The sequence below is a fragment of the Spea bombifrons genome, chromosome 5 (genome assembly GCF_027358695.1).
Source record: "Spea bombifrons isolate aSpeBom1 chromosome 5, aSpeBom1.2.pri, whole genome shotgun sequence".
Lineage (NCBI taxonomy): Eukaryota > Metazoa > Chordata > Amphibia > Anura > Pelobatidae > Spea > Spea bombifrons.
Genome location: NC_071091.1, coordinates 4481163 through 4505152, shown reverse-complemented (window position 1 = coordinate 4505152; position 23990 = coordinate 4481163). Strand labels below are relative to the sequence as shown.

At 48.3% G+C, this 23990-nt stretch overlaps 1 protein-coding gene across 2 annotated transcripts; it reads right to left on the bottom strand.

The window, feature by feature from the left end:
* Positions 1–577: 577 nt before the first annotated feature.
* On the bottom strand, positions 578–22033 carry ZBTB47 (zinc finger and BTB domain containing 47). Of its 2 annotated transcripts, none has more exons than XM_053468285.1 (6): positions 21866–22033; positions 11366–12754; positions 3987–4134; positions 3231–3346; positions 2649–2802; positions 578–1276 (listed from the first exon to the last, which is right to left on the bottom strand). In XM_053468285.1, the coding sequence occupies exons 1-6, from the start codon at positions 21866–21868 to the stop codon at positions 882–884; spliced, it is 2205 nt and encodes a 734-aa protein (XP_053324260.1). In that variant the 5' UTR covers positions 21869–22033; the 3' UTR covers positions 578–881. The 2 variants fall into 2 exon arrangements, with proteins under 2 accessions (XP_053324260.1, XP_053324261.1); XM_053468286.1 differs by having other exon boundaries at positions 2658–2802.
* Positions 22034–23990: the final 1957 nt, after the last annotated feature.

Here is a 23990-nt window from a genome sequence, read left to right as displayed (position 1 = left end):
GTTTTGGTGGCAAGAGAGCCGTGCGGTCACGCGGTCGCTTGCAAGGCAGTTGCTTGTTTGCCAAAGACCCAGCGGAATTATCCCGCGATAAAGTGCGCTTTGCCCGGTAGCCCCCGACTAAACGTACGCATCAAAGCCACCGCTCCTTAGAGAAGGAAACAAACGTCCTTTCAACCACCTCTCTGCTACATTAAACAGCAGCCGACGTCCCGAGCGCCCCGGCAGCAGGATCGCGGTCCCACCAGCCGACGGCGCCAGGTCCCCCACGTGGCATCTCTGCCACATTCTGAGGAACAAAGGCAGACGACCCTTTATCGGAACATCCGTTGAATTAAAGGACATTATATCATGTATATTTACCAGGCTGCTGCCTCGTGACGACCAACAACTGTTAGGAGATACAATGGGAAACCTGCGTTCTTACAACTCGAGTGGACTGGTAACTTTCCCCATCTTGGCTACTAATTTCTCCGTGGCATTTCTCCAGGTCTGGTTATATATAAATACACACAGTTACATGGACACGTGTATATTATATATTACATTAGACATATAAAGATGAAACACTAGCCAAGCGTGACAATATTAAAATTTCTAATTTGCTCTAAAAGTAAAATAACGCACAGTAGCCGGATAAGCACAGCTCGGAGCCGTCCCTCCCCTCCTTCCTATCTCGATGTATATCGGCGGGATTGACACAGGGGGGTCCCGTCTCGGCAGGCGCTACAGAAACCCCACACAATGGGGGAGGGGGGGGCCTGTCACGTCCTCCTTCCAGCCGGACGCTGATCCAGAAGAGAGGGAAATAATGGAACAGCCATAACTCCCCGGGGCGCTCAGCGAGGGCCACGTCCACGTTTCCGGGCCAGTCTTAGGTCGATCTAGTTGTTGTTGATGCGGCCGGCGGGGAAAAGCGGGGGAGGCGGCGGCAGATGGTGCGACGGCGCAGGCATGTTGTGCGCCAGCGAGTGGAGGAGGGGCAGAGACATGGGGTGCGGCGGTAAGGTGGGGGACAGGCCTGGACTCGACTGGCCCGGCGAGTTGCCGCTCTGGGAGGAGAGGCTGGCCACCGTGCCGGGGCTTCCTGGAGTCGGCGGGTTGCCCCCCTGGAAGCACTTCTCCCTGTGGGCCTTCAGCATGTTGGAGAAGCGGAAGCGCTGGCCGCACACGCTGCAGGGGTAGGGCTTCTCGCCGGTGTGCGTCCTGCGATGGCGCTTCATGTTTGGCCGGCTGGTGAAACTCTTGCCGCAGATTTCGCAGATGAAAGGCTTCTCCCCTGCAAGAGTAGAAAGGAGAGGGATGGGGCGGACAGCGGTCACACGCGAGACTGGTAAACAGCAGAAACAGTCACAAAAGGGGTCAAGTGCCCCGTCATCAACACCAAGGGAACATTTTTATTGCAAAAACACCCATTATGGTCACAATTTACACGGATAATTATCTACAAATACTTCTTAGGGAGAAATGTTTTCAGGCAGCTGCATATCAGCCATTTGTATGATTATCTGATCCCCGATCTACTAAACAAACACCCCGACTCCTTATCATACTGCCTGCGGGGAACAATAGAATGGCTCAGTCTTAATCCCCAGCATGACTCTCTGACTAATGAAAGTCTATGGAGGAACGGACTTCATTAGCATTGCCATAAAGCATCTGCTCAGTGTGGTGTCTGAGCCGGGAAAGTCACCCAAAATATCACATGACTGACAGCAACGGTGGCTCCAGGTCTGCAGATAAAGGGAGTTTATTGGGACAAAATGAGATAAAACCAGGTTTTTGTCACTGACCAACATAACTGTATACAGCGCTGGGGGGGGGGTTATATTACTGTATACAGAGCTGGGGGGGTGTTATATTACTGTATACAGAGCTGGGGGGGGGTTTTGCTCAAGGAGAAGAATATTTTTCACCCCTCTAACTACATTTATCTGAATGAGCTCCAAACCCAACCCAACAATTTTCTTTCAAGAATTTAATGCTAAAATGATTTTTTTATATCCACTTCAACATCCACATACGTTATGAGAAGAAAATTATACATTTCCCCATCACGACAGCATTTTTTGCATAAAAAATGATATTTCACTGCATTCCCAAACAGAACAGAAGTTAGTGATAAAATTAAAATAAAACAGTATTTCCCCGCGAGGTCCGAGGAATTAACCTTTTTTTTCTGCTCATTTGTTTCACATTTCGGGGATCCCAAAAGCGGAGGATTCCGCCATAGCTGGGTTTTGGATGCTGCTTGGTAGTTTACATCCTGCTTCCAGGTTACAGCGACACCAACCCTGCTCCTCGAAACCCAGTCTGACGCGACAGCAAAAGGCTCCTCGACGGCTCTTCTGATGAACATCTCCTATCACTCTGAGCCAGACCCTTGACGATGGGAGTTGTAGGTCAGTGCAGTGCGTGGTGCCCAACTCTCTTGTTCCAAGGCGAGACCCGAGGATGACTTCATTAATGAAAGGGAGAAGTCTTAACCCCTTGGGTGCCAAAGAGCTGCGCAAACCTGCCCTGAGGGGCCAAAAGCAAGGAGTCTTCCGGGATGGAGAGGAGGGATGCCGATGAAGGAAAAGGCAGGAGGGCAGGGTGATGATCACGTGGACAGGAAAGGGTGTTAAACAATATTAAATGAGTTTCCTTACTTTCCTTACCGGTATGGGTCTTCATATGTTCATCAAAATACTGTTTCATGTTGAAATCCTTGCCGCACCACTGGCACATGAACTGCTTGTGGCCGATATGGATGCTCATGTGGGAGCGGAGCTGGTATTTGTACTGGAAACGCTCGTGGCAGTTCTACAGGGAGCACAGGGGACAAAAAAGGTGCAAGACATTGATTAGCGATCACCCCGACCTCCGTAAGACCCGAAAAGAATCCTAAAACTGTCCTAACAGGACGGCTTCAACACCTCGGCTTCCCTACGCATCGTATGTAAGCATTCCGGCGCGGAGGTTCCTACATTCCCGGCAGATAAGAGAGAAATATTCCGCGGAATACCGCAGAGATCTAATGATATGAGAGCCACGTGATTTGAACTTTAAGAAGCTGAAGAGCTGCTGGCCGCCCGTCCCGGAGCACACCAGACCACATACTCTCTGCCCGGCTCTCGACACCAACAGCGATAAGAGTCCGGGTCCCCAGGGGCCGAGCCACCCGACAGTCAGTTTTTTTTTCCTTTTACACATGATGTCACACGATGCTAATAGCGTCCGCCGAGACTCACCTCACACTTGAACGGTTTCTCCCCGGAGTGCTGGAGCGAGTGAACCTTCAGAGACATGCTGCGCTTGAAGGACTTCCCGCAGGTTTCGCACGTGAACGGCATGTCCTTGGTGTGAGCTGCAAAAAGTCGGCAAAAAAAGGGTTATTCTGTGGAAGGCTGTAAATTCAGGGGGCGCAGAAAAGCATTTGAGAAGCGCACAGAGAGGGGCTTACCGATCATGTGATGCGTGTTCTCTCGGAACACGGAACATCGTCTCATAGTTACCGACATAAAACAGAACTCATTCTTTTTAGGGTTCTATATCTCCGCCGCTGTACCTAAAACACCCAGCGAGCCGCAGCGCAGGGGGAGACGTAGCCGAATAAATGTAACACACGACTGTTATACCACGGAGAGCACGATCACGTCAGCAGAGACACGATGTACACTTAACACGCGATCAGTGCAATCGATACTTTCAAAGATAATCTAATGGAAGCCACTGGTGGCAGAATGTGGCAGCATTTCCGGTCCTGTCGTCTCCCTTCTCCTACACGGCCCTTACAAAAAAAAGCTCCCTGAACCAATCAACAACCAGCAACACTGCCTCGGAAAGCGTGGCTTACTCGGAATTAATGTGGACATCTCTATGGTTTCTTCCTGCTTCCTGCGTCATAAAGCGATCAATTAGCCAATCACAGAGCAGCCTTAAGTCAGGAACGCAGTGCGGACGGCTTTAGAAAGGGGCAGCGGAAGCCGCGCGACGAGGTCACTCACCGACCAGGTGTTTCCGGACGTGGGCCATGGTGTAGAACTTCTTCTCGCAGATGTCGCAGGAGAACTTCTTCTCCGCGTAGCCGTGGACGATCTTGTTGTGTTCGTGCAGCGACCAGAGCTTTTTAAACGTTTTCCCGCACGTCAGGCACTGCGAAGAAAGCAGACGGAGGGGCGGTTAATACCAGAAGGAAAAAGACAGCCCCTGCCGCCGGAGACCACAACTCCCATCATGCAGGCAGGGAATCTGAAGAGGTTTTTTGCCCGTCTTAAGAAGAGAGGGTGAGAGCAAGAAGGGAGGGGAGAGCGAGAAGAAAAGGGAGAGGGAGAAGAAGAGAAAGAAATAAAAAAAGGAGAGAGAAAAGTCTGTATACACTTCGATACTAGGGGGTCAAAGGGCTTAGATGTAATATGAGGAGGTTTTACTGTAATGAGAGGTTGGTACGTGGAACAGTCTCCCAGCAAGTGGGCAGAGAAAGTAATGAAAAACGTGGTAAGTTGTAGAAACTCCGAGACCACGTCCCCTTACACGCTGAGCAGATAAGCCCCTTGTAAGCCAGATTCGCCCAACTCCAGGCTGCGACATCCATAACCAGGCCGGGCTTTGCAGACATCCCGGCCCGAGCGCCAGCAGCGCAACCAAAACGGTTTCAACCAAAACTGCGCTAAAAAGTGCTTTAAAGCAAGACTTAACCCCAAATCTGGTCTGTTTGTGCCTTGTGGGGCCTGGAGTTTGACACCCCTATCCCACATGTAATAGATACAGGATTTACTAAGTAAGATGATTTTACAGAAAAAAAAGGGGGGGGGACCCTAAGTTGGGGGGGGTGGTAAATACAGTAGATCAAACTCTTGATAAAAGCTGCGGATGCGCCTGCCTTTTGCCAATGACCATACGCGCCGTGTCACCCGTTAGCAAATACTTTTTTACATTAACATGCGCCTGCTTTGTGTGCTTGTATACGTACCAGCTCCCTCAGGAGGAGAATAGGGTATCCACTTCCACGGCGCATACATTTAACCCCTTAATGACCAATGATGGTCCAGACATGTCACGCAAAAACGCTCAGGTAACGACCAATGACATGCCTGATGTCGGCATCAGGATCATGTCTGGTAAATTCACACCTGAAGTACAGTTTGTGTGATAAAAAATAAAATGACATCCACAAAGTTTGATAAAGGCTGGTGGTAGAATTAGTGCATGGAAAGGGTTAAAATACCAGCAGCTGAAATACCCTGGGGTGTCTAGTCTTCAAAATCTATGGTTTGATGGGGTAAATCACATTGGCTGGCTTGAAAGATGACCGAAATAGCACATGGGGGCAGAACTTCCATATTTGGGGAAAAAATGGTTTTGAAATAGCAAAGCGCTACCTGTACTTATGGCCCCAAAACGTGCAGAAAAAAGCAAAAAAACATAAAAACATTGGATATTTCTAAACTCAGGACAAATCGTAGAATCTATTTATCAGGTTTTTTCGTTGGCTTTTGTAGATGAGTAAAAAATGTTTCTAATAAATGTGATGAAAAAGTGTGGGGTTTGTTTTTTTTCCAATTTTTCATCATATTTTGTTTTAATTTGTATAGTAAATTAGATGATAAAACTAAATATAACTCGCGTGGGTTCAGCAAATGGGCGAGGAGAAAATTACAGCTGAACACGAGCAGCGCAAAAGTGGGTACAAAAGATAAGCCTGGTCCTTAAGGGGTTAATGAGACGTCTCAGCTAACATATGCATTAAAGTGAAATATCATATAAACGTAAAATTAAGAGTTATTTCAGGAATTTCTTCCCGTTCCGTCAGTCTCTCTCTCGTGCACGACTTAACAACTCCCTGAAAACCCACCTGTGAAAAACGTCCAACCTCTCCTCCCAACACTCTCAGCCGTCATCCTAGCGGAGCCATCTAAACGACCAACAGCCTCTACAGCTCATCCGGACCCCCATCGACTCATCCCCATCCAAGCCATCTTCGCCCAACCGGTTAGATTGTAAACTCCTGGGATCAGGGATTAATATTGTGCGTGACTTTAAATGTTGATGGGTTCTTTTGAGGGCAAAGTTTATTGAAAAAGGGACAGCCCCCCCCCCCCAACAGACAGCAACAGGAAAAGACCCCGTGCCTGCAGCATTCAACACGCGAGCTCTCTAGCGTCCAGCTTGGGGTCTTAATTGGACGGCCATTGGGCCCGGCTACCCGTTCCTCGTACGAAATACATTTCGGACCCTGCCACGGCATCAGCTGCCACCACCTCTGCTGGAAGACCATTCCAACGTAGCACTAATAAAACCCAACGTCACTTCTGCACGTCGTTCCTTCCGAGAGCCGCATGTCAGCAGATACGATTGTTTTCAAAGTCTGGAATGTGGTCTTATCACCATAGCAACTGGATCATGAATGCCGGGGGGGGGGACGACTCAGCGGCTGAGTGTAACCCCATTTTCACAAACATCCTCGGTAGCCACACCTGAACGGAAAGCCGCAGCCCCCATTAAATCAGATCGGTCCTCAGATTAAAATACGATAGTTTGTTACCCCGGCTAGGGCAGTTCTGGGTTACCGGGGAGGGAAGAAAAAGGAAAAATAATCATTCCTGTGTGTAGCGGCTAAACGGGGGATCGCTGCCGGGTCCTTTTTTTTTGTATTATTTTAATACCCCATCACACGCAGGAGGATGCCCCGGAGGCGTCAGGGAAGTCAACGTAACAACCCACACCCTAAAGAAATGTCCAAACAAACCCAAATCTCGCCCCCCATGGGGTGGCAAAAAATTCAACCCCCAGGGACTATTTAATAGAGGTGGGCAGCGAGGGGTCCCAACACAGATTTAACCCTCTCCCCTACACTCAACGTGGGGACATAGAGTGTAAGCTCTTCTGAGAAGGGTCCGCCTTGTCTTTTGTTTCCGTAAATCCAAATTCTAGGACCCTCTGCTTGTTAAGCCCCATTTATCCGTTGTACGGCGCTGCTGCATATGATGGCGCTATATATTAATATTTAATGGGGTATACTACACTTACTAATAACGAGAATAATTACAGTAAACATGACTAATAGTAAATATACTATGTTACTAAATATTAGAATATTTATTATATTATAGACAAACTATAATAACACAGTTTACCCTAAATTAAAGAGATCTGGTGTTGAGCATCCGCCGCCTTGACAAGTTAAACTTTATTCCGTAAAATAAGAGGCGCGGCAGATAATAAGAAATCTCAAACTACCTGCAGACACATCTTAACCCTCTCATCACTAAATATAATACACGCCAGAAACACACTAAGAGACGAGGAAAGAAAACACTACCGTTCAAAACTTTGGGGTCACTTAGAACGTTCCTTGTTTTTGGTAGAAAAGTAAATTTTGTCCATTAAAATAACATGTGGTGGATGAGAAATCCAGCACAGACGGGGTTAATGCTGTAAATGATTATTGCAGCTGGAAACGGCTGATTTTTAATGGAATCTCTTCATAGGCGTACAGAGGCCCTTCATCACTCCCATCACTCCTGTGTTCCAATGGCCCTTTATCACTCCCATCACTCCTGTGTTCCAATGGCCCTTTATCACTCCCATCACTCCTGTGTTCCAATGGCCCTTTATCACTCCCATCACCCCCGTGTTCCAACGGCCCTTTATCACTCCCATCACTCCTGTGTTCCAACGGCCCTTTATCACTCCCATCACTCCTGTGTTCCAACGGCCCTTTATCACTCCCATCACTCCTGTGTTCCAATGGCCCTTTATCACTCCCATCACTCCTGTGTTCCAATGGCCCTTTATCACTCCCATCACTCCTGTGTTCCAACGGCCCTTTATCACTCCCATCACTCCTGTGTCCCAATGGCCCTTTATCACTCCCATCCCTCCTGTGTCCCAATGGCCCTTTATAACTCCCATCACTCCTGTGCTCCAATGGCCCTTTATCACTCCCATCACTCCTGTGTCCCAATGGCCCTTTATCACTCCCATCACTCCTGTGTCCCAATGGCCCTTTATCACTCCCATCACTCCTGTGCTCCAATGGCCCTTTATCATTCCCATCACTCCTGTGTCCCAATGGCCCTTTATCACTCCCATCACTCCTGTGTCCCAATGGCCCTTTATCACTCCTGTGTCCCAATGGCCCTTTATCACTCCCATCACTCCTGTGATCCAATGGCACGTTCTGTTCGCTGATCCAAGTTTAAGTTTAAAATGATAATTGATGGTTAGAAACCCTTTTGTAATTATGTTTCTGCCAGAAATGTCCTTGTTTTCCATGAAAACAGCTCAAAGTGTTCGTCTGGAGATATATAATGTTTTTCTATAACTGATGTCCTGTCTGGGGATGCGGAGCTGGAAGGTTCAAGCTTTATGGTGTAAGAGAGCAAAAATTATAATGGGCTCTGGATGGTCTAACAGCATAATTCTGCCTTTTAACCCCTCAAGAACAGGCTTTAAAAAAAAAAAAAAAAAAAAAAAAAAAAAACTTGCACCCTTTGTGACAACAGCCATTTTCAGATTTCTGCGCTGCTCGTGTTTAGCGGTAATTTTCTCTTCTCCCATTTACTGAACCCACACATGTTATATATTCTTTTTTTCTGGACAAGAAAGGCTTCCTTCAGATACTATTTTTTTTTTGATTATATCTAATTTCCTATAAAACATGATGAAAAATTAAAGAAAGAAAACACTCATTTTTATTTTAAAAATCTTTTACGCATCTATAAAAACAAATGAAAAAGCTTGTTAAACAGATTCTACTATTTGTCCTCAGTTTAGAAATACCCAGTGTTTTTATGTTTTTTTCTGCAGGTTTTTGGCAGTAAGTACCAGTAGCGTTTTGCGATTTCAAAACCATTTCTTTTTTCTCCAAACCTGGTAATTCTTCCCCCCATATGGTATTTGGGACATCTTTGAAGTCGGCCAATGCAATTTACCCCAACAAACCATAGATTTTTGAAAACTAGACACCCAAGGGTATTTCAAATGCTGATATTTTAACCCTCTCCCTGCACTAATTCTACCACCAACCTTTGTCAAACCTTGTGGCAGTCATTTATTTTGTGTTATTTATCACACACATTTTACTTCAGGTGTGAATTTTCCGCTCCCGGCACATGACACACAACACCCCAAAATGTGTTCAGCATCTTCTCCCGAGTACAGCGATACCCCCCATGGATGGGTTTGTCGGGTTGTTTGGGGGCTAAAAGGCCACATTTGGTGAAGTATCTTGGCTATTTGAAACGCTAGTATTTTAACGCTTTCCACTTTATTTTTTACATTTTGCAGGGACTGGGTGGTTGCCTTGATGATTACATCACTGCATAATCATTTTTAAACGTTACCTGACCGTTTTTTGCATGACGTGCCTGGCACGTCATTGGTCGCTAAGGGGTTAAATAAACAAGATGTCGATTTACAGTAATTTGTTATCAAAATATGAAGTAGGCTCGGGCCTCCCCCCTGCAGCACAGAATCAACGTGACTTTTCCAGATCACCCCCTCATTCGGTGCGAAAGGGGATCAGGGAATCAACTGGTTCTCACAGACGCAGAAAAGGCTACTATTATGGCCCTTGTTGCATTTCAATAGTGTATTTCACTTAAGGGTTTATTGGGGAGGACCTAGCCCAGCTTCTTATGTCATGTGAGGAGATACACGCATGTTAGGATACAGCCTTGGGGACAACAGGCGGCTCATTAAACGGTCTCATTAATACGTTCATTGATAACATGCAATAAACCCCTCTCCCAGACATACAGGTCATTAGCGCGTCTGGAGCCGCGGGGGCCCAATTCCTAAACCCAGGAAATGCCTGGGGGATGCGTATTAGCGGGACACACAGCCTACTTCCTGCGCAGCCTGGCTCAGGAAGGGAAAAGGAGACATTTACCGACCCTCCGGGACACTTTTTAGTTGAACTTAACAGACGTATAAAATCTACCTGAAGTGTGTCGGTATTTTAAATCAGAGCTCGACAAATCCCAGGCGCCAGGTCGCCATGGCGACTGAGAATTTTGCCTAGGTCAGGGGCGTCCAACGTGCAGACCGAAGTTCATGTGGTGCGGACCGTGAGGTGAGAAGACCGCCGTGTCTGCACGCTGGCTGCTTTCATTTTATCAGGTGGCCGGCTTGCACACGCCGTGCTGCCGAATGGCAGTGCCTCAGTGAGGCTCTCCGTCCTGCCCCTTTCAGGAAGTGGCGCTCAAGGGGGCGGGGCTCACAGCAGAGTTCCTCACGAAGGGGAAAGGATCGTCACATCGGAGGAGAGCGCGGGGGGGGGAGCGAAAATGTAAGTATTTAAAAAAAAAATAGGGGTTTGAGGAAAGTGGACCTATATTTAGGGGAGGGGGATTCATTAAAACTTAAATAATACAAAAGGGGGATGGGCTGGGTTTTGAAATTACAAAATCAATGTAAACAGTGATGTGTGTGGCTGGGGCTAATACACATGGCAGTGGGGGCATCAATAGACAAAAGGGTGGTTGGGCATCAAATAAATTAATACTAACCACGTTTAACCACTATAGGGGGTGGGGTGGGGCATCAATACACAAGGAAGAAGGGTTGGCTGGGGGCAACACAAACCAATGGCATAAATGCACAAAGGGGGGCAATACACAAGGCTGTGGGGCGAAACATTAATCAACACTAAAGGGGGTCTGGCTGGGGCATTAATACAAAAGGGGCAAAAAATATAAAGGGGAGGGGTTAATGACAAAGCAGTGTAGATTCAAAACAAATTTGTCATGCCCCGTTTTAAATGTTTTCCCCGTGAAAGCCGAGAAAACTGGCAGCCGGTGGCAGAACTAGCGTTTATCTAATCAATTCCATGCCCTCAAGTCCTCATCCCTTCTACTCAGTCATCCTTTCAAAGGCCCTCTGAACTGATGAAACAGCAACTTATGGGGAGGAATAATCATGCAGATCCAGAAATCAACTTAAGGGGAGATTCCAGTGTTCCAGAGAGTGTCAGCATCTAATGTATATCAAAACACTTTATTCTGCAGAAACCTACCTTGCAAAGGGGACAATTAAAAAATTAAACACAAACAAACAATTAAAGGGGCCACTCCGTGTTAAAGTGTGACACTACTGTTAAGAAACTTTTAATAATTCCCACCAAAAAAAATAAAATAAATCGAGACACTTAATATTTCTTTAAACTCGGCTGATTAAACTTTTTTTTTAATTAAAACAAACAAAGCCAAAATCGGCGTTGCCGTCCCAAACACGGAAATCGGACGACAGATAAAAGCCAATCAGCGCGGTAGACATCATGCAAAGCACACACGGACCGGTATACCCGTGCAGCGAGTGCACACGGCAACAAAACACGTCGGCTAAAGGGCTCCGAGGCGGCACTTGTTATGGCGAGACTTACTTGGATGTTCTTTTCACAGTCCGTCTGGTGGTGAAGCATCAGCTCGCTCTCAAGCAGGAACCTCTTGCCGCACTTATCACAAATCCTCATGCGGCTGTGGGTAACGTTCATATGCTTCTCCAGGTACCACCTATTGTTGAACACTCTAGGGCACTTCTTGCAGGGGAAGTGCTGTTTCTCCTCAAATTTACCCTTTTGCCCCAACCCATCCTGTCCTTTCTTCCTCCTCCTTCCACCGCCTCCCGACCCTCTTTGACTTCGTGCCGCTTTTGCGCCTTTCCTTATTTTTGTGGACTTGTTTTCACTTGGCGATTTGCTCCCTTCGGCCAGGGAGCTTCCATCTTTGGCCGTCTCTGCTGCATCATCCCCATCCTCGTCGTCATTGTCCTTCTCCTCCTCTTGTGGTTCTTCAAGATCTTCTTCGCTTGGGAGGATGTCGTCCTCCTCGTCCTCCAACATATCTAGGAAGTCATCCTCTTCCTCCATCCCACCTTCCTCCTCTTCGTTTTCATCGTCGCCGTCACCTTCCGAGCCCCGGTCGTCGCCGTCTGACCGGTCGACGACGGTAACTGGCTCGGAAGATGACTTACCGTCCGTCCCTTTCGAGACGTTTAGCGTCTGATTGTTTAAGTTGACCTCTACGATAATCTGCTCCCTGTTGTAGGATTCCTGGTTGTCCATGTCCTCCTCGGACTCTGCCCCTTCTATTTTACACATCCTCGCCCCGCTCCTGTCCTCGTCTTTGAAATACTGCTTAGGTGACCCATCGTTGCCGTGATGGCCCTTGCTGACGCTGTCCTCCACTCTCACCGAGTACGGGTCGTTCCCCTCCCGCGCGTAGATTTTGGTCGGGGGAGCGTCCACCTCCTGCTTGATCTCCCGATAGAACTGCGGCGGCATTGCCGTATTAGTATTATCGTTCCTATTGTCCTCTGCGTCCATGACGTCATTGGCCATCGACAGGTTCAAGGACCTGCTGTGGATCAGCTCCTGACACGACGTGACGATCTCGTTCATTTGTAACACCGCGGCGGCGTTGAGCACGTCTTGTACGTTGCAGCCGTTGACGAGCAGCTTGGAAGTGTAGATGAAGTTGAGGATCTGCTGGAAGCCCCGAGACGTCAACGCTTCGAGGGACAGCTCGACCCTCTGCAGCTGCTTGTTCTGGGTGAAGAGGGAGTGAAAGAACTGGCTGTAGGCAGCGAGGACGCCCTTGTGAGCGGGAAACGTGCTCTTCTGCTGAACCAGAACAATGTCCACGTCGCACAGGTCCGGCTGGAACAGGCGCTGCTCGTTAAGCCTGTCCATCAAACACGTGAAGTGCAGCGCCACATCCTCCACCAGAGAGTACTCCGTGGAAGGGTAGTCCGTGGTCTTCTCGACTATCAACTGCAAAGACAAAGAAAGAGAACGTGACTACGGAGAACATCGCAACCAACTCCCATTAATCCCAACCGGGACGCACATCAACTCTGGCAGAGGAAGTTGGTTTTGCCGTCAGAATGCAAAATATAAAAACTATCTTTAAGAAGAAGAAAGAAAAAAATTTATCACATTAATACTCTGCAGAATATCTTTCAATGTATTTATTTTGCACCAACTTTTTTTTTTTTTTTTTTAAATTAAATTAAAATAAAAAATATATATAAAAAAAAACAGATTAAAAAGTCAGCAGGCAAGCATCGCTTTATCTCAACGCCATCGTCCGCACGTTGCACACAAAATAAAGACTTCTCAGTCCGAGTTGCGACCGGGGCTGCTGTCCCTTTAAGATAAACAACGGTCCGATAAGCCATGCGTCGCGGCTTCACATGGCAGCCACACACAGAGGAGGGGGGGTAGATTATTGCCTTCCCCGGCAGATTAGTTTGTACAGAGTTACCTTCCCTTCCGTATTCTTAAAGCAGACGTCTCGTGTAACACCAGATCGGCTCCCGGCAGCGTGGCGCATGCACGCATTAAACTGACACCCCAGCCGTATTTGTGTTGCCTCCCCCCAATCAGCTATTTTTGGACAAATAATATACTGACCGCCAGTCAACTGCAGGGTATTGCGGGAGTCGGACACGACCTCCCCCTCCCCCGCGCACAGGCATGGAAAGCGGTCCCATTAATTTCAATAGGATCATTTTCCTGCCACAAGCAGCCAATCAGTGGAGAGAATTAAAGTCGGGTGGGGGAGGGGCAAAAGCGTCTCAATATTAAAGTACTCATAAAAGTACTTTAACATGCCGCTGCCTTCATTGGTGCGTCTGTATGAGACATTAAACTGTCCCTTTAAAGATCTTAACACATTCAGAGCCTATAAACATTTTTTCCTCCCCTACTACCTTTTTTTTTTGCTCACATCGGGAGCAAATGTCATATTTATTCAGCAAGTTAGAGAATAAACCGGGGTCCCATCATCGATTGAACGCGTTTCTTCATTAGCGACTTTGTAGACGGCGCTTGGTAATCAGCGACCCATTTCCGTCTCAACATTCATTCTGCTTCCCAGCGAGGAGAATCATGGAAAACTTTTTTTCCCCTCAAAACGCAAACTGAAATTTGACAAAAGTAACCCAGATAAGAAAAGAATAAAGAGGATCCCCCCCCCAGGAGCATAATCCTGGGTTAGTTTACATTGTAACAGAGGAAAGAACCAAAGTAACGAAGATCCGCGCAAAGCTGTCGGCGATCACGGATATCGGCGAGATGGGATACAGTTAACGTTCCGCAGCGTATGTCGAGGAAGGAAAGAATTAAAGACACTGGGGAGGAAAAAATAAAATCAATATAAGCGCTGATTTCTGGTAGGCAGCCACCGGCAGCTAAATCCACGGGGGAAACAGGAAACCCGTGAGTTTATTGCTGGGGGGGCGCGATGCATCCAGCGTCCGAGAGCACAGAGCGGCCAATGAATTAAACGCCATTTATTGTACACGGGTTTCTCGTGCCCCGTACAGGTTTTTTTTCCCAGTTTATCCAATTAATGTCGCAAATGTTCGGCCGTTCCGGGAACTCGACGTTTACGAGTCTGGGATCTGGAAACCTGCCCGGTAGACAAAGAAAAAAAAGGGAAGGGGGGACGTACTTTCCCCAAAACTATTCAACCGTAAAGCCGCTTATTAGATAAAGTAATAATAATAATAAAAAAAATTGTGCATTTCTTCTTTAAGATAAAAATTCACTTTGATAGAAATTAATATTTCAGGGCAAAAATGTTCCAAAATGTTCCATGGGGTACTGAATATTAGGGGGGGTCACAGAGCGGTGGCTTGTAGTTTATGGGTCTGTCCAGCACGTTATTAAAATAATAATAATATAAAAGACTAGAGCTGAAACAACGAATCGATAAAATCGATAATAATCGATAACGGAAATCATCGATAACGATTTCCGTTATCGATTAATCGAGTGATCAATTCGTTGTTGGAGCACTCGGCTCCTTTTACTTACCTCCGCGAGCGTTCCCCGCTTCTGCTACACGCTCTGCAGTCTCCGCCTTCTTTTAGCTACGTGACGGATGTGACGCGTTCCGGAGGTAAGTATTCTTCATGTCTATGTGCACGGATCGCACAGAGCCACTCGCACAGAGCGAATCGCTCTGTGCGAATGGAGCCACTCGCACAGAGCGGTTCGCTCTGTGCGAGTGGCTCCACTCGCACAGAGCGGTTCGCTCTGTGCGAGTGGCTCCACTCGCACAGAGCGGTTCGCTCTGTGCGAGTGGCTCCACTCGCACAGAGCGGTTCGCTCTGTGCGAGTGGCTCCACTCGCACAGAGCGGTTCGCTCTGTGCGAGTGGCTCCACTCGCACAGAGCGGTTCGCTCTGTGCGAGTGGCTCCACTCGCACAGAGCGGTTCGCTCTGTGCGAGTGGCTCCATTCGCACAGAGCGGTTCGCTCTGTGCGAGTGGCTCCACTCGCACAGAGCGGTTCGCTCTGTGCGAGTGGCTCCATTCGCACAGAGCGGTTCGTGAGTGTGGGTGCAGGGCAGAGTGGGGGTGGGGGTGCAGGGCAGAGTGGGGGTGGGGGGTGCAGGGCAGGAGACTGGGTGCAGGGCAGAGTGGGGGTGGGGATGCAGGGTGTGAGTGTGGGTGCAGAGCAGAGTGGGAGACTGGGTGCAGGGCAGAGTGGGGGTGGGGATGCAGGGCAGGGTGTGAGTGTGGGTGCAGGGCAGAGTGGGTGCAGGGCAGAGTGTGAGTGTGGGGGCAGGGCAGAATGTGGGGGCAGGGCTGGGTGCAGGGCAGAGTTAGAGACTGGGTGCAGGGGCACAGTGCAAAGTGCTGGGTGCAAAGTGCCAGTGCTGGGTGCAAAGTGCCAGGGCTGGGTGCAAAGTGCTGGGTGCAAAGTGCCAGGGCTGGGTGCAAAGTGCAAAGTGCTGGTGCAAAGTGCTGAATGCTGGGTGCAAAGTGCTGGATGCAAAGTGCCAGGGCTGGGGCAAAGTGCTGGGTGCAAAGTGCCAGGGCTGGGTGCAAAGTGCTGGGTGCAAAGTGCTGGGTGCAAAGTGCTGGGTGCAAAGTGCAAAGTGCTGGGGCAAAGTTTCTTGAACAGTAATAGTCCACCTCTTTTCAGAATGTTTGGGGTTATTTTGTTTCATAAATATTGTGTTTGGGTTCTTGTACTTTGAAAATATTGTTTTTTATTACATCATAACAAAATAAGAATGTTAATGTAAATTTTAAGTTGTTTTTTAACATCCAGTTCATTAAATTCTTTTAAATAAACGAAAAATTTGCATATTGTTTTTTTTTATCCGATTAATCGATTAATCGAAAAAATAATCGGCCGATTAATCGATTATTAAAATAATCGTTAGTTGCAGCCCTATAAAAGACTATAAACGCCAGGCTGCTCCATGACGACCCCTAGTGGTCAACAGCAGCTACTGCTTCATACAGAAACCTACCTCGCAAACCTGAGGTCCGGCTCCTATTCCTTTACAAAAAGGGTTATGATTAACTCAATGGCCAATAGGACATATGAGAGGGTGGTAATAAAGTGGAACAGCCTCCCAGCAGAAGTGGTAGAGGGTAATACAGTGAGGGTATTAAACATGCGCGGGATAGACATACGGCTCCTGAATCTAAGACGAGACCAACGACTGATTAAGGTCTGAGTCGTTACAGCAGGAGAAACCGTCTGTTAACGCACAATTCCCCTTCTCCATATGTGATCCGCACACAAAGCATACATCTTTTGGTCAGGGCAAGTAGGGCCTTCTTTTAAAATTATATAAAATACATAAAAACATAATTAGTGATAATTTTTTTTTTTTTTTTTTTTATTATACAGGGTGGGTGCTGCAGATGAACGATGATAATTTATGTTCAGCAACATCCCCCGATTACAGTCATACCCCCACATGCCTAATTGTTTTTATATGTCCAAAAGGGCCACATCCATCCCTTACATATAACCCCATATTATATATTTATTTATTAACACTACATGTGATTTTTTTTAAATATATTTAGATATATATACTTGGTGACATCACTGGGCTCCCCATAAATGTATATTTTATAAAATGTTTGCCTTTTTTCCACCTCTCCCCCATCTGATACGTCTGTGCTGATCAGCACTGATCAGCAAGCACGGCTCCATAACCCTGCATTGCTGATCGCAATCGGTTCAATCAGCCAGCAAGGGGAGCAATCAGACCTCCGCAGGGACTCGAAACACCCTGCCATGACTCTCCTGTCCTCGCGCCAACCACGAGTGATCGGGCATTCCATGCATGTTGAAATTCCTTCACTGGATTAGCCTCTACCACTTCTGTTGGGAGGCTGTTCCACTTACCCACCATTCTATCAGTACTCATTTTTATGAGATATCCGGGGCTGCGAGAAAGACCTTGGCACCCCCTGCACTTTACCTCAGACTAGACGGTTCTCAGAGCGGGGGGGGGGGGGGTCGATACATAGACAATAGACAAATTGCCAAAGCGCGTCAGGGAGAGAAAAACAAAAACGTGAAACCCGTCTATTGTGCGGATTCTCTATCCAGCAGCCGCGTTCCCCGAGACCCGTTCTGACGGTAGAATCATCAATCATTCCGGTCACTCGCTCAGCATTCCCTCTAATGAACCCATCAGGGATCACTGGATCTGCCCAACGACCCCCGGCGGGCGATTATCCCCCGAAGAACCCAAGAAAAAAAAAAAAAGCGAGATGTAAATCATTTTTTGCCATTTTCCTTTCCCGGATGTTACTTTATTAAGCACCGTACTTTAAAAAAAAAAAAATAACCTTGTTAAGCCAATCAGAAACATTCGTCGGTGAAGTCCTTGACTGGGGGGTCATTCCGCCTCCCCGCTCTTGGATTACACAAAGAAAGAATAGGGGGGGGGGATACACTAATTGCCTCCCAGATGTCCACCGGGGCAGGGATGAGAGATGCGGGAGGGCGAGAAGATGCTGCAGTCACAGGGATGAAGGTGAGTGGAGCGGGTGGGGGGGGGGGTCGGTTACGGGGGGTTGGATTAGTTTGGCTGTAAGGAAAGCACGACTCGCCTACATTTAGGAGAAGCTTCAGCTCTAAGGTTGCAGTTCACCTCCCCCCTCACAGGTAGATCCTGGTTTTTTACTGCCCCAAACATCACAAATGAAGGAAAGAGGGCAAATGCGTAGAGGGGATACCGACGACCAAACATCTGTAAAAGGGGGCATATGCAGACCCCCCTAATGCATTTGCAAGGTTAAGCTGTCAATCAGCGCCAGTAAAGGGGTCCCGTTGAAACTGAACAGACCCCCTGCACACAGCATTCAGCAGAGCCGGCCCTAGATTGCTCTAGAGGAGAGTACATCACATGCGGGGGGTGCATTAGTCCAAAAGCACCCCCCAGGACGTTTTGCTGGGGAGCGGGGGAGGGGCAAATGCATTGGGGGGGGATCCTTGCAAACAGACCTCACCAAAATGTAAAAGGGCCCCACACCTACCACATGCATTAACACGAGCACAACGGCTGGGGGGCCCCCTGTAGTACAGCACATGGAAAAACCGAAAGCGCCCATCACTCACAGGCATCCCCCGCGTGGCCAGAGAGAAGCCGTTCGGAACAGGTTTCATCACCGGGCATTCGTGGGCAGGTTAACCATTTATACTTCCTGATAGAACCGCTATGAAGGGCCGACCCCCCATTAACTATGCATTATCCGGGGCTAATTAAGCCGAACTACCTCCAATACAATCCACACAGCGCAGGTCGCAGTGAAACTGCAGCTGGACTGGGGTTTAGTTATAAACTTCGATTCACGCGATCCTTAAAAGGGACGTTTAAAAAGGCGCGTTAAGGTAGAAGAACTTTAATACGGATTCCTTCAGAGGTAATAATTAGAGAGAAGCTGCAGCTCCCACTCCTCGGTCATTTTGAACCAGCCAATCAGAAAAGTGTTCCCAAAAATCAAATGGGATCAGTTCCCATTCAAGAGCACGGGGGGCTCCTTCGATACCCCTCACCGAGCCGGCGGTGAAGCTGCAGGCGCCATATAGATAAATGTAACGTAATTAAAGAGTATATAATGGCTAAAACGTCAATATACACACATATTATACACAACATTATATATACACACATATACACACACACATATATATATATACACACACACACACACACACTGAAAGCTCTAAACATAACGAATATTCTTTATTCGCCCCAAATATTAAGGCAGCTTTTCTGAAACGCCGCTGCAGCTTTCACCCCACAGACCTTCCCGGGGCAGCTACTGTACGAGGCGGAACGCAGACAAATGACATCATACGGGCGAGATTATTAACATGACGCTCAATCAGGGGGTCCGCTGGGATTAAGATAAAAAAAATAAATAAAAGAATGCCGTTCATAATGCACAAAGGGCACTAAATTATCCTTTTTTGGCAATCTCAATTAAAACGATGTTTGGTCAAGCAAAGGGATGGATAAAGAAGACGGGACCCCGACAGGGCCGCACCGGAAACATACGACGCGGAGTAACGTTCTAAAGTTATTTCATTTAAAAAAATAATTAGAGCTCTGAGTCCGTTTCCATCACTAGAGGCAGAATAACCAGTATAAAAAATAAAAAAAAATAACCTAAAAGTGCAGAAAATATCAGAAGTTTATTTTGAAAACCAGGACCAGTCAGGTGGCCACGGCCGGCCCCCGCGGGTGTACTTCACCCCGGCTCCTGAACGAGATACGGAGACGGCTCCCAGATTTGTCCGTCTGGCTACTCACATCTACACCAATGAGTCCGGCCCCCAAGGTAAGACGGGCCGTGCCGGAACATAAAGCTGCCTAACCGAGCGAGTGAGGGGCTTCCAGCCGTCATACAAACATCACTGGCAGCCGACGGGTCCCTTATTGCGAATGTGTGGGGGAAATCTGCAGAATAGCCCCCCCCCACCTGTCCAGTTGCCCCCCCACCTGCCCCCACCATGCTATTTTTTATCCCATGTAGTAGATCTGTTTGGCCGCAGACACCTCCTTGCACGGGATATTCTCAACTCCAACTCCCATCACTTTCAGTGCTTCAAACGCTCAATCAGCGCAAAACTCACCGGACCCTGGAGGAGGAGGGCAGCTGCAGCGCTTCAGCTTCTCTATTAGTGTATATATATATATAATTTTTATTTGTGATGAATGCATATTAAAGGGCAGAGGGTTAGGGTTACTCACATGGTACTTTAACACACATTGACCCTTGGCGGGGGTGTCGGGGGTATTAAACCGTCCCTTTAAATGATTTCTTTAGCCGTTACCGGAGTTACCGGCGGCCCAGAAACAAAACGATAAACCCGGCAGATAAAATATCAGAACAGAAGCAGATCACAAAGCAACGAACACAGAAACTTAACCCGGGGGCGATCACAGCCCGGACGCCTTCCTGGGGATCAACTACTCCCCGAGCCACCTGCGCCTCATACATGCGGGACGTGTGATTTACGCACGTGGAAAAGGGCCGGCGGGCGGCAGGTACGAGGAGCCGCTTTCTGCCACACGTGTGATCGCCTTCCACAACATACAAACAGCACGCGTCACAGCTGTGCGGATTTCCGTCTCGCTTACACGGCTAATACCGACGCGGGCGTTCGAGACGAGCGCCGGCTTCTCGCGAGCCTCGTAAATAATTCACACGTCAAAAAACTACTGAAAAGCAAGAAAAAAAAAGTTCATAAGCCGGAGGACTCGCTCCAGATCGTTTCACGGCCACAACATTCACGATTACGGAAAATATATGCAATTAGAGTGTAAGCCTGCGAGCCGAGCCGCCTTAACGTATAGGATTGTCTAAGTCCGCTGGTCCTAGTTCTGTCAGATCCTTTGAATGTAGGGACTGTAAGAAGCGCTGCAGGGATTGCTGGCGCCATAGAAATAAAAAATTATATTTTTATGAGATTTGCAATATTACTATTTAATTAAAATATAAAAAAGATATATTTATAATAATAATGAATAATAATAATAATAATAGTGATAAAAAAATAATGATAATAAAATCTGCAGTAACACCAGGCGCAACCCTTAAAAAAAAGTTCACTACAAACACCATCACTCCCAGCCGGGCGGCAGGCAACGCGTGAACGGCGATCATTAAGACGACGATTAACATATTAGAGGCAGAAACAAAGTTACACGCCATCCGTGTCTGTGTGCGACCGTTACCCCGGAGTCACAAAGACGGGGGTACAACTGGGGCAAGAAACCCCCCCGCGGAGGGAGCGGGGCAGCAGGCGGGGGGGGCATTGCAGCAAACGGATACAGCAAGAAAATAAAAGAGATCAACACGAAAATAAAAGCAAAAGCAGAGAAGAATCAGAGCGCCCGCTACACATTAATACACAACAGTCCTGCTGTACTGCGCCACGGAGCAGGACGGTGCTATACCACTCAAATCATAATAAACGCACAGAGCCTGCCGGCAGATCGGCCCCGTCCGGTCCCCTGTCTAGTCGCCCGTTTCATCTGCTCCGTTGGTCTCGTCTTACATTCAGGAGCCGTATGTCTACCCCATGCATGTTTAATACCCTCACTGTATTACCCTCTACCACTTCTGCTGGGAGGCTGTTCCATTTATCAACCGCCCTCTCAATAAAGTAACATTTCCTTACAACACATCTCAGCCTCCGACCCTCTAGGAATGATTTTTTTTTTAGTTTATTTTGCAGGCCCCTGTGTGCATCACCCAATAATAATAATAAATAATAATATTAATAACACTGCCAATGATAAAGCAGAGCGTGCGGTGGGCTCCCGGGGCACGCAGCCTGCCTCCTGGGATGCACTAGGGGGGCCCTTTGCAATCACACCCCTATTTTGGGGCCCAGCTCAGGTTGGGCTCTGCAGGAGCTATTGTTAGGGCTTCCTCCTCACCCCACCGCATGCCGCCGCGCTTTACCCCCTGTCACCCCACTCCCCTTGCCCCCTCCCGTGTGCCCTGCGCACCCCGAACTCCCCCTCCCCGGTGTGTTGATCCCCCCCCTTGCCCTGTGTGGTGCATGCTTAGGCCCGGCCCTGCAGCCAGCCCGGAGGGATGTACCATTTTGACGCCGTCTCTAGGGAGGGAAGGCCCGGTGCTCCTCGGTGCATGCACGGGGGGCTGCTCTCCATATGCCCCGGGCGCCGCTGCCTTTTATTGTCCTACATGCTCGGTGCCGCCAGCAGCCAGCGCCATGTTACATTCCCGGCCCGGGCTCTCACTCACTGGGGCGGGCCTGCCAGCGGAGACAGCTCATTGGCTGGTACCGGTCACGTGAGGACGGAGCCCGTGCCACCGCCTCCTCCTCCAGCAGCCTCACACAAAGTGAGCTATGGGGGGGAGAGGCATATGAGAGCGAGCACGGAGAGGGCAGTCGGGGGGACAGGGAGATGTGGAGGAGAGAAGGGGGTGGGGCAGGGAGCATGGGGGGTATGAGGAGGGACTCAAGGGTATTACAAGAGACAGGAGTTGGTGTGGATAACAGAGATATGGGGGGATCCCTTCCAAGTGACCCTTTCCGGGTCCCCAATACCCCTCTCTCCTCCCCTGATGCCCCTTATTCCTCCCCTGATGCCCCTCTTTTCAAGGAGCTCAGAATGTTTGCTGGGTATGAGGGTGTCGCAGGTTCTACAGCCCTAAAAGCCCCAATAATGAGTATAGAAACAGCAGGGAATGGGTTAATACATTAAATTAGTAAATAAACCCTATTATTATTATTCTAAATGCCCCCTTTGTTCAAGGCCTATTTGCACCCCTCAGTGTGCCGACTGGTCTCAGCAGGGTTAAATCCTGAAGCCAGCTGCTAGGGTGATGTTGCCCACCAAAAGATAGGGGGCAAAGTAACCCCAGTAATATAAACCAAGGGGGGGTTATGGGCAAGGCTGCCCCATCAAAGGGTAACGCGCTCCCTTAGGCACGGATACAGTAATTAACCCTCTCCCCTCATTCGGTGACCTTATCCCCATCCTAAAGGAGAACTACAATGTTGGCGTTTGAGAGGGTGGCAGAACAGCCTCCCAGCAGAAGTGGTAGATGATTGGTCAATGATTAAGCCCCTAGGAGTGTGGAACGCGTCGGGTTGTGGTTTTATGTCTTTGGGGTGAATGAATCAGCAGCAGGTGCCCGTGGGTAACTGTTTGAAGCCTTGGCCCACACGGGGGGGCTGGGGGGCCGTATCAGTTGTACCCTCCTGATGGGTTTGGTGACCTTAAAGCTGAGAAGGACCACCGAGGCACGAACATCTCGTGCCCCCATCATCTGACTGGGAGGAGGAGATGGGACCCTTGGACGTAGCCGCCATATTCCGAGGCGGAGATGGGTGGACGGGGATGAAGCGGGAAGAACGTGGGGTAATTGATGACCTAAGAGGGGGGCATCTGCAGCAGCAGGGCTGCCTCTTCTAGCCCAGGTAACACCTAGAGCGTAATATAGATTGCCTTTTAACCCATACGGCGCTGTTTTTTTATGGCCGTCCTTCAACATATCTGGGCGTAAAAAGGGTTAATGTGAGTTAATAAGATAAAGAGGTCACTAAGATCAGGCATACTATTGGGGGGAACAGCGGAGCTTTGTTTTCGGTTTCTTCACACGACTTTGAGAAATCTGGAAACTTAAGTTAATAATTATCCCGTACCGTGAATGGGTTAATATTTTGCCTGTTTCACATGACCAGGCAGAGAGCGGGTTAATGATTGCTGGAAGTGAATCGCTAGGCGCTCTAGGACTCTTTCTGTAGAAATGTTTTCTTATTCAAGTGAAGTTTCAGTGTAATGTAAAGACATTTTCCTTTCCAAGAGGGTGGTAGGTAAGTGGAACAGCCTCCCAGCGGAAGTGGTAGAGGGTAATACATTGAGGGTATTAAACATGCACGGGATAGCCATACGGCTCCTGAATCTAAGACGAGACCAACGACTGATTAAGGTTTGAGTCTTTAGACACCATCGTGATTTTTACGCTACTTTGAAGACTTCTGTAATTGTTTATCAATCTACTTCCTGTCTCTCTCCGCCAATCAACAGCAACCAGCAACAATAGGAGAGGGATAACTAAATGAGGAAAACAGGAAGTTGAGGTGGCTGCATCTTTTTTGGCTGCCTAATACCTTCGCCTCTCGCCCCCCCCCCTGATGTTCCTATTTCCACAGCTGTGCCCCTCTCTCCCCCCCCCCCGGATGCCCCTCTTTTCT

Excerpts from the sequence above, each read along its gene's own strand:
- ZBTB47 (XM_053468285.1), bottom strand. Across the intron at positions 4,135-11,365 it reads ACTGTGAAAAGAACATCCAA|TGCCTGACGTGCGGGAAAAC; the intron begins GTAAGTCTCGCC and ends CTTTCTTCGCAG. Across the intron at positions 3,347-3,986 it reads CGTCCGGAAACACCTGGTCG|CTCACACCAAGGACATGCCG; the intron begins GTGAGTGACCTC and ends GACTTTTTGCAG.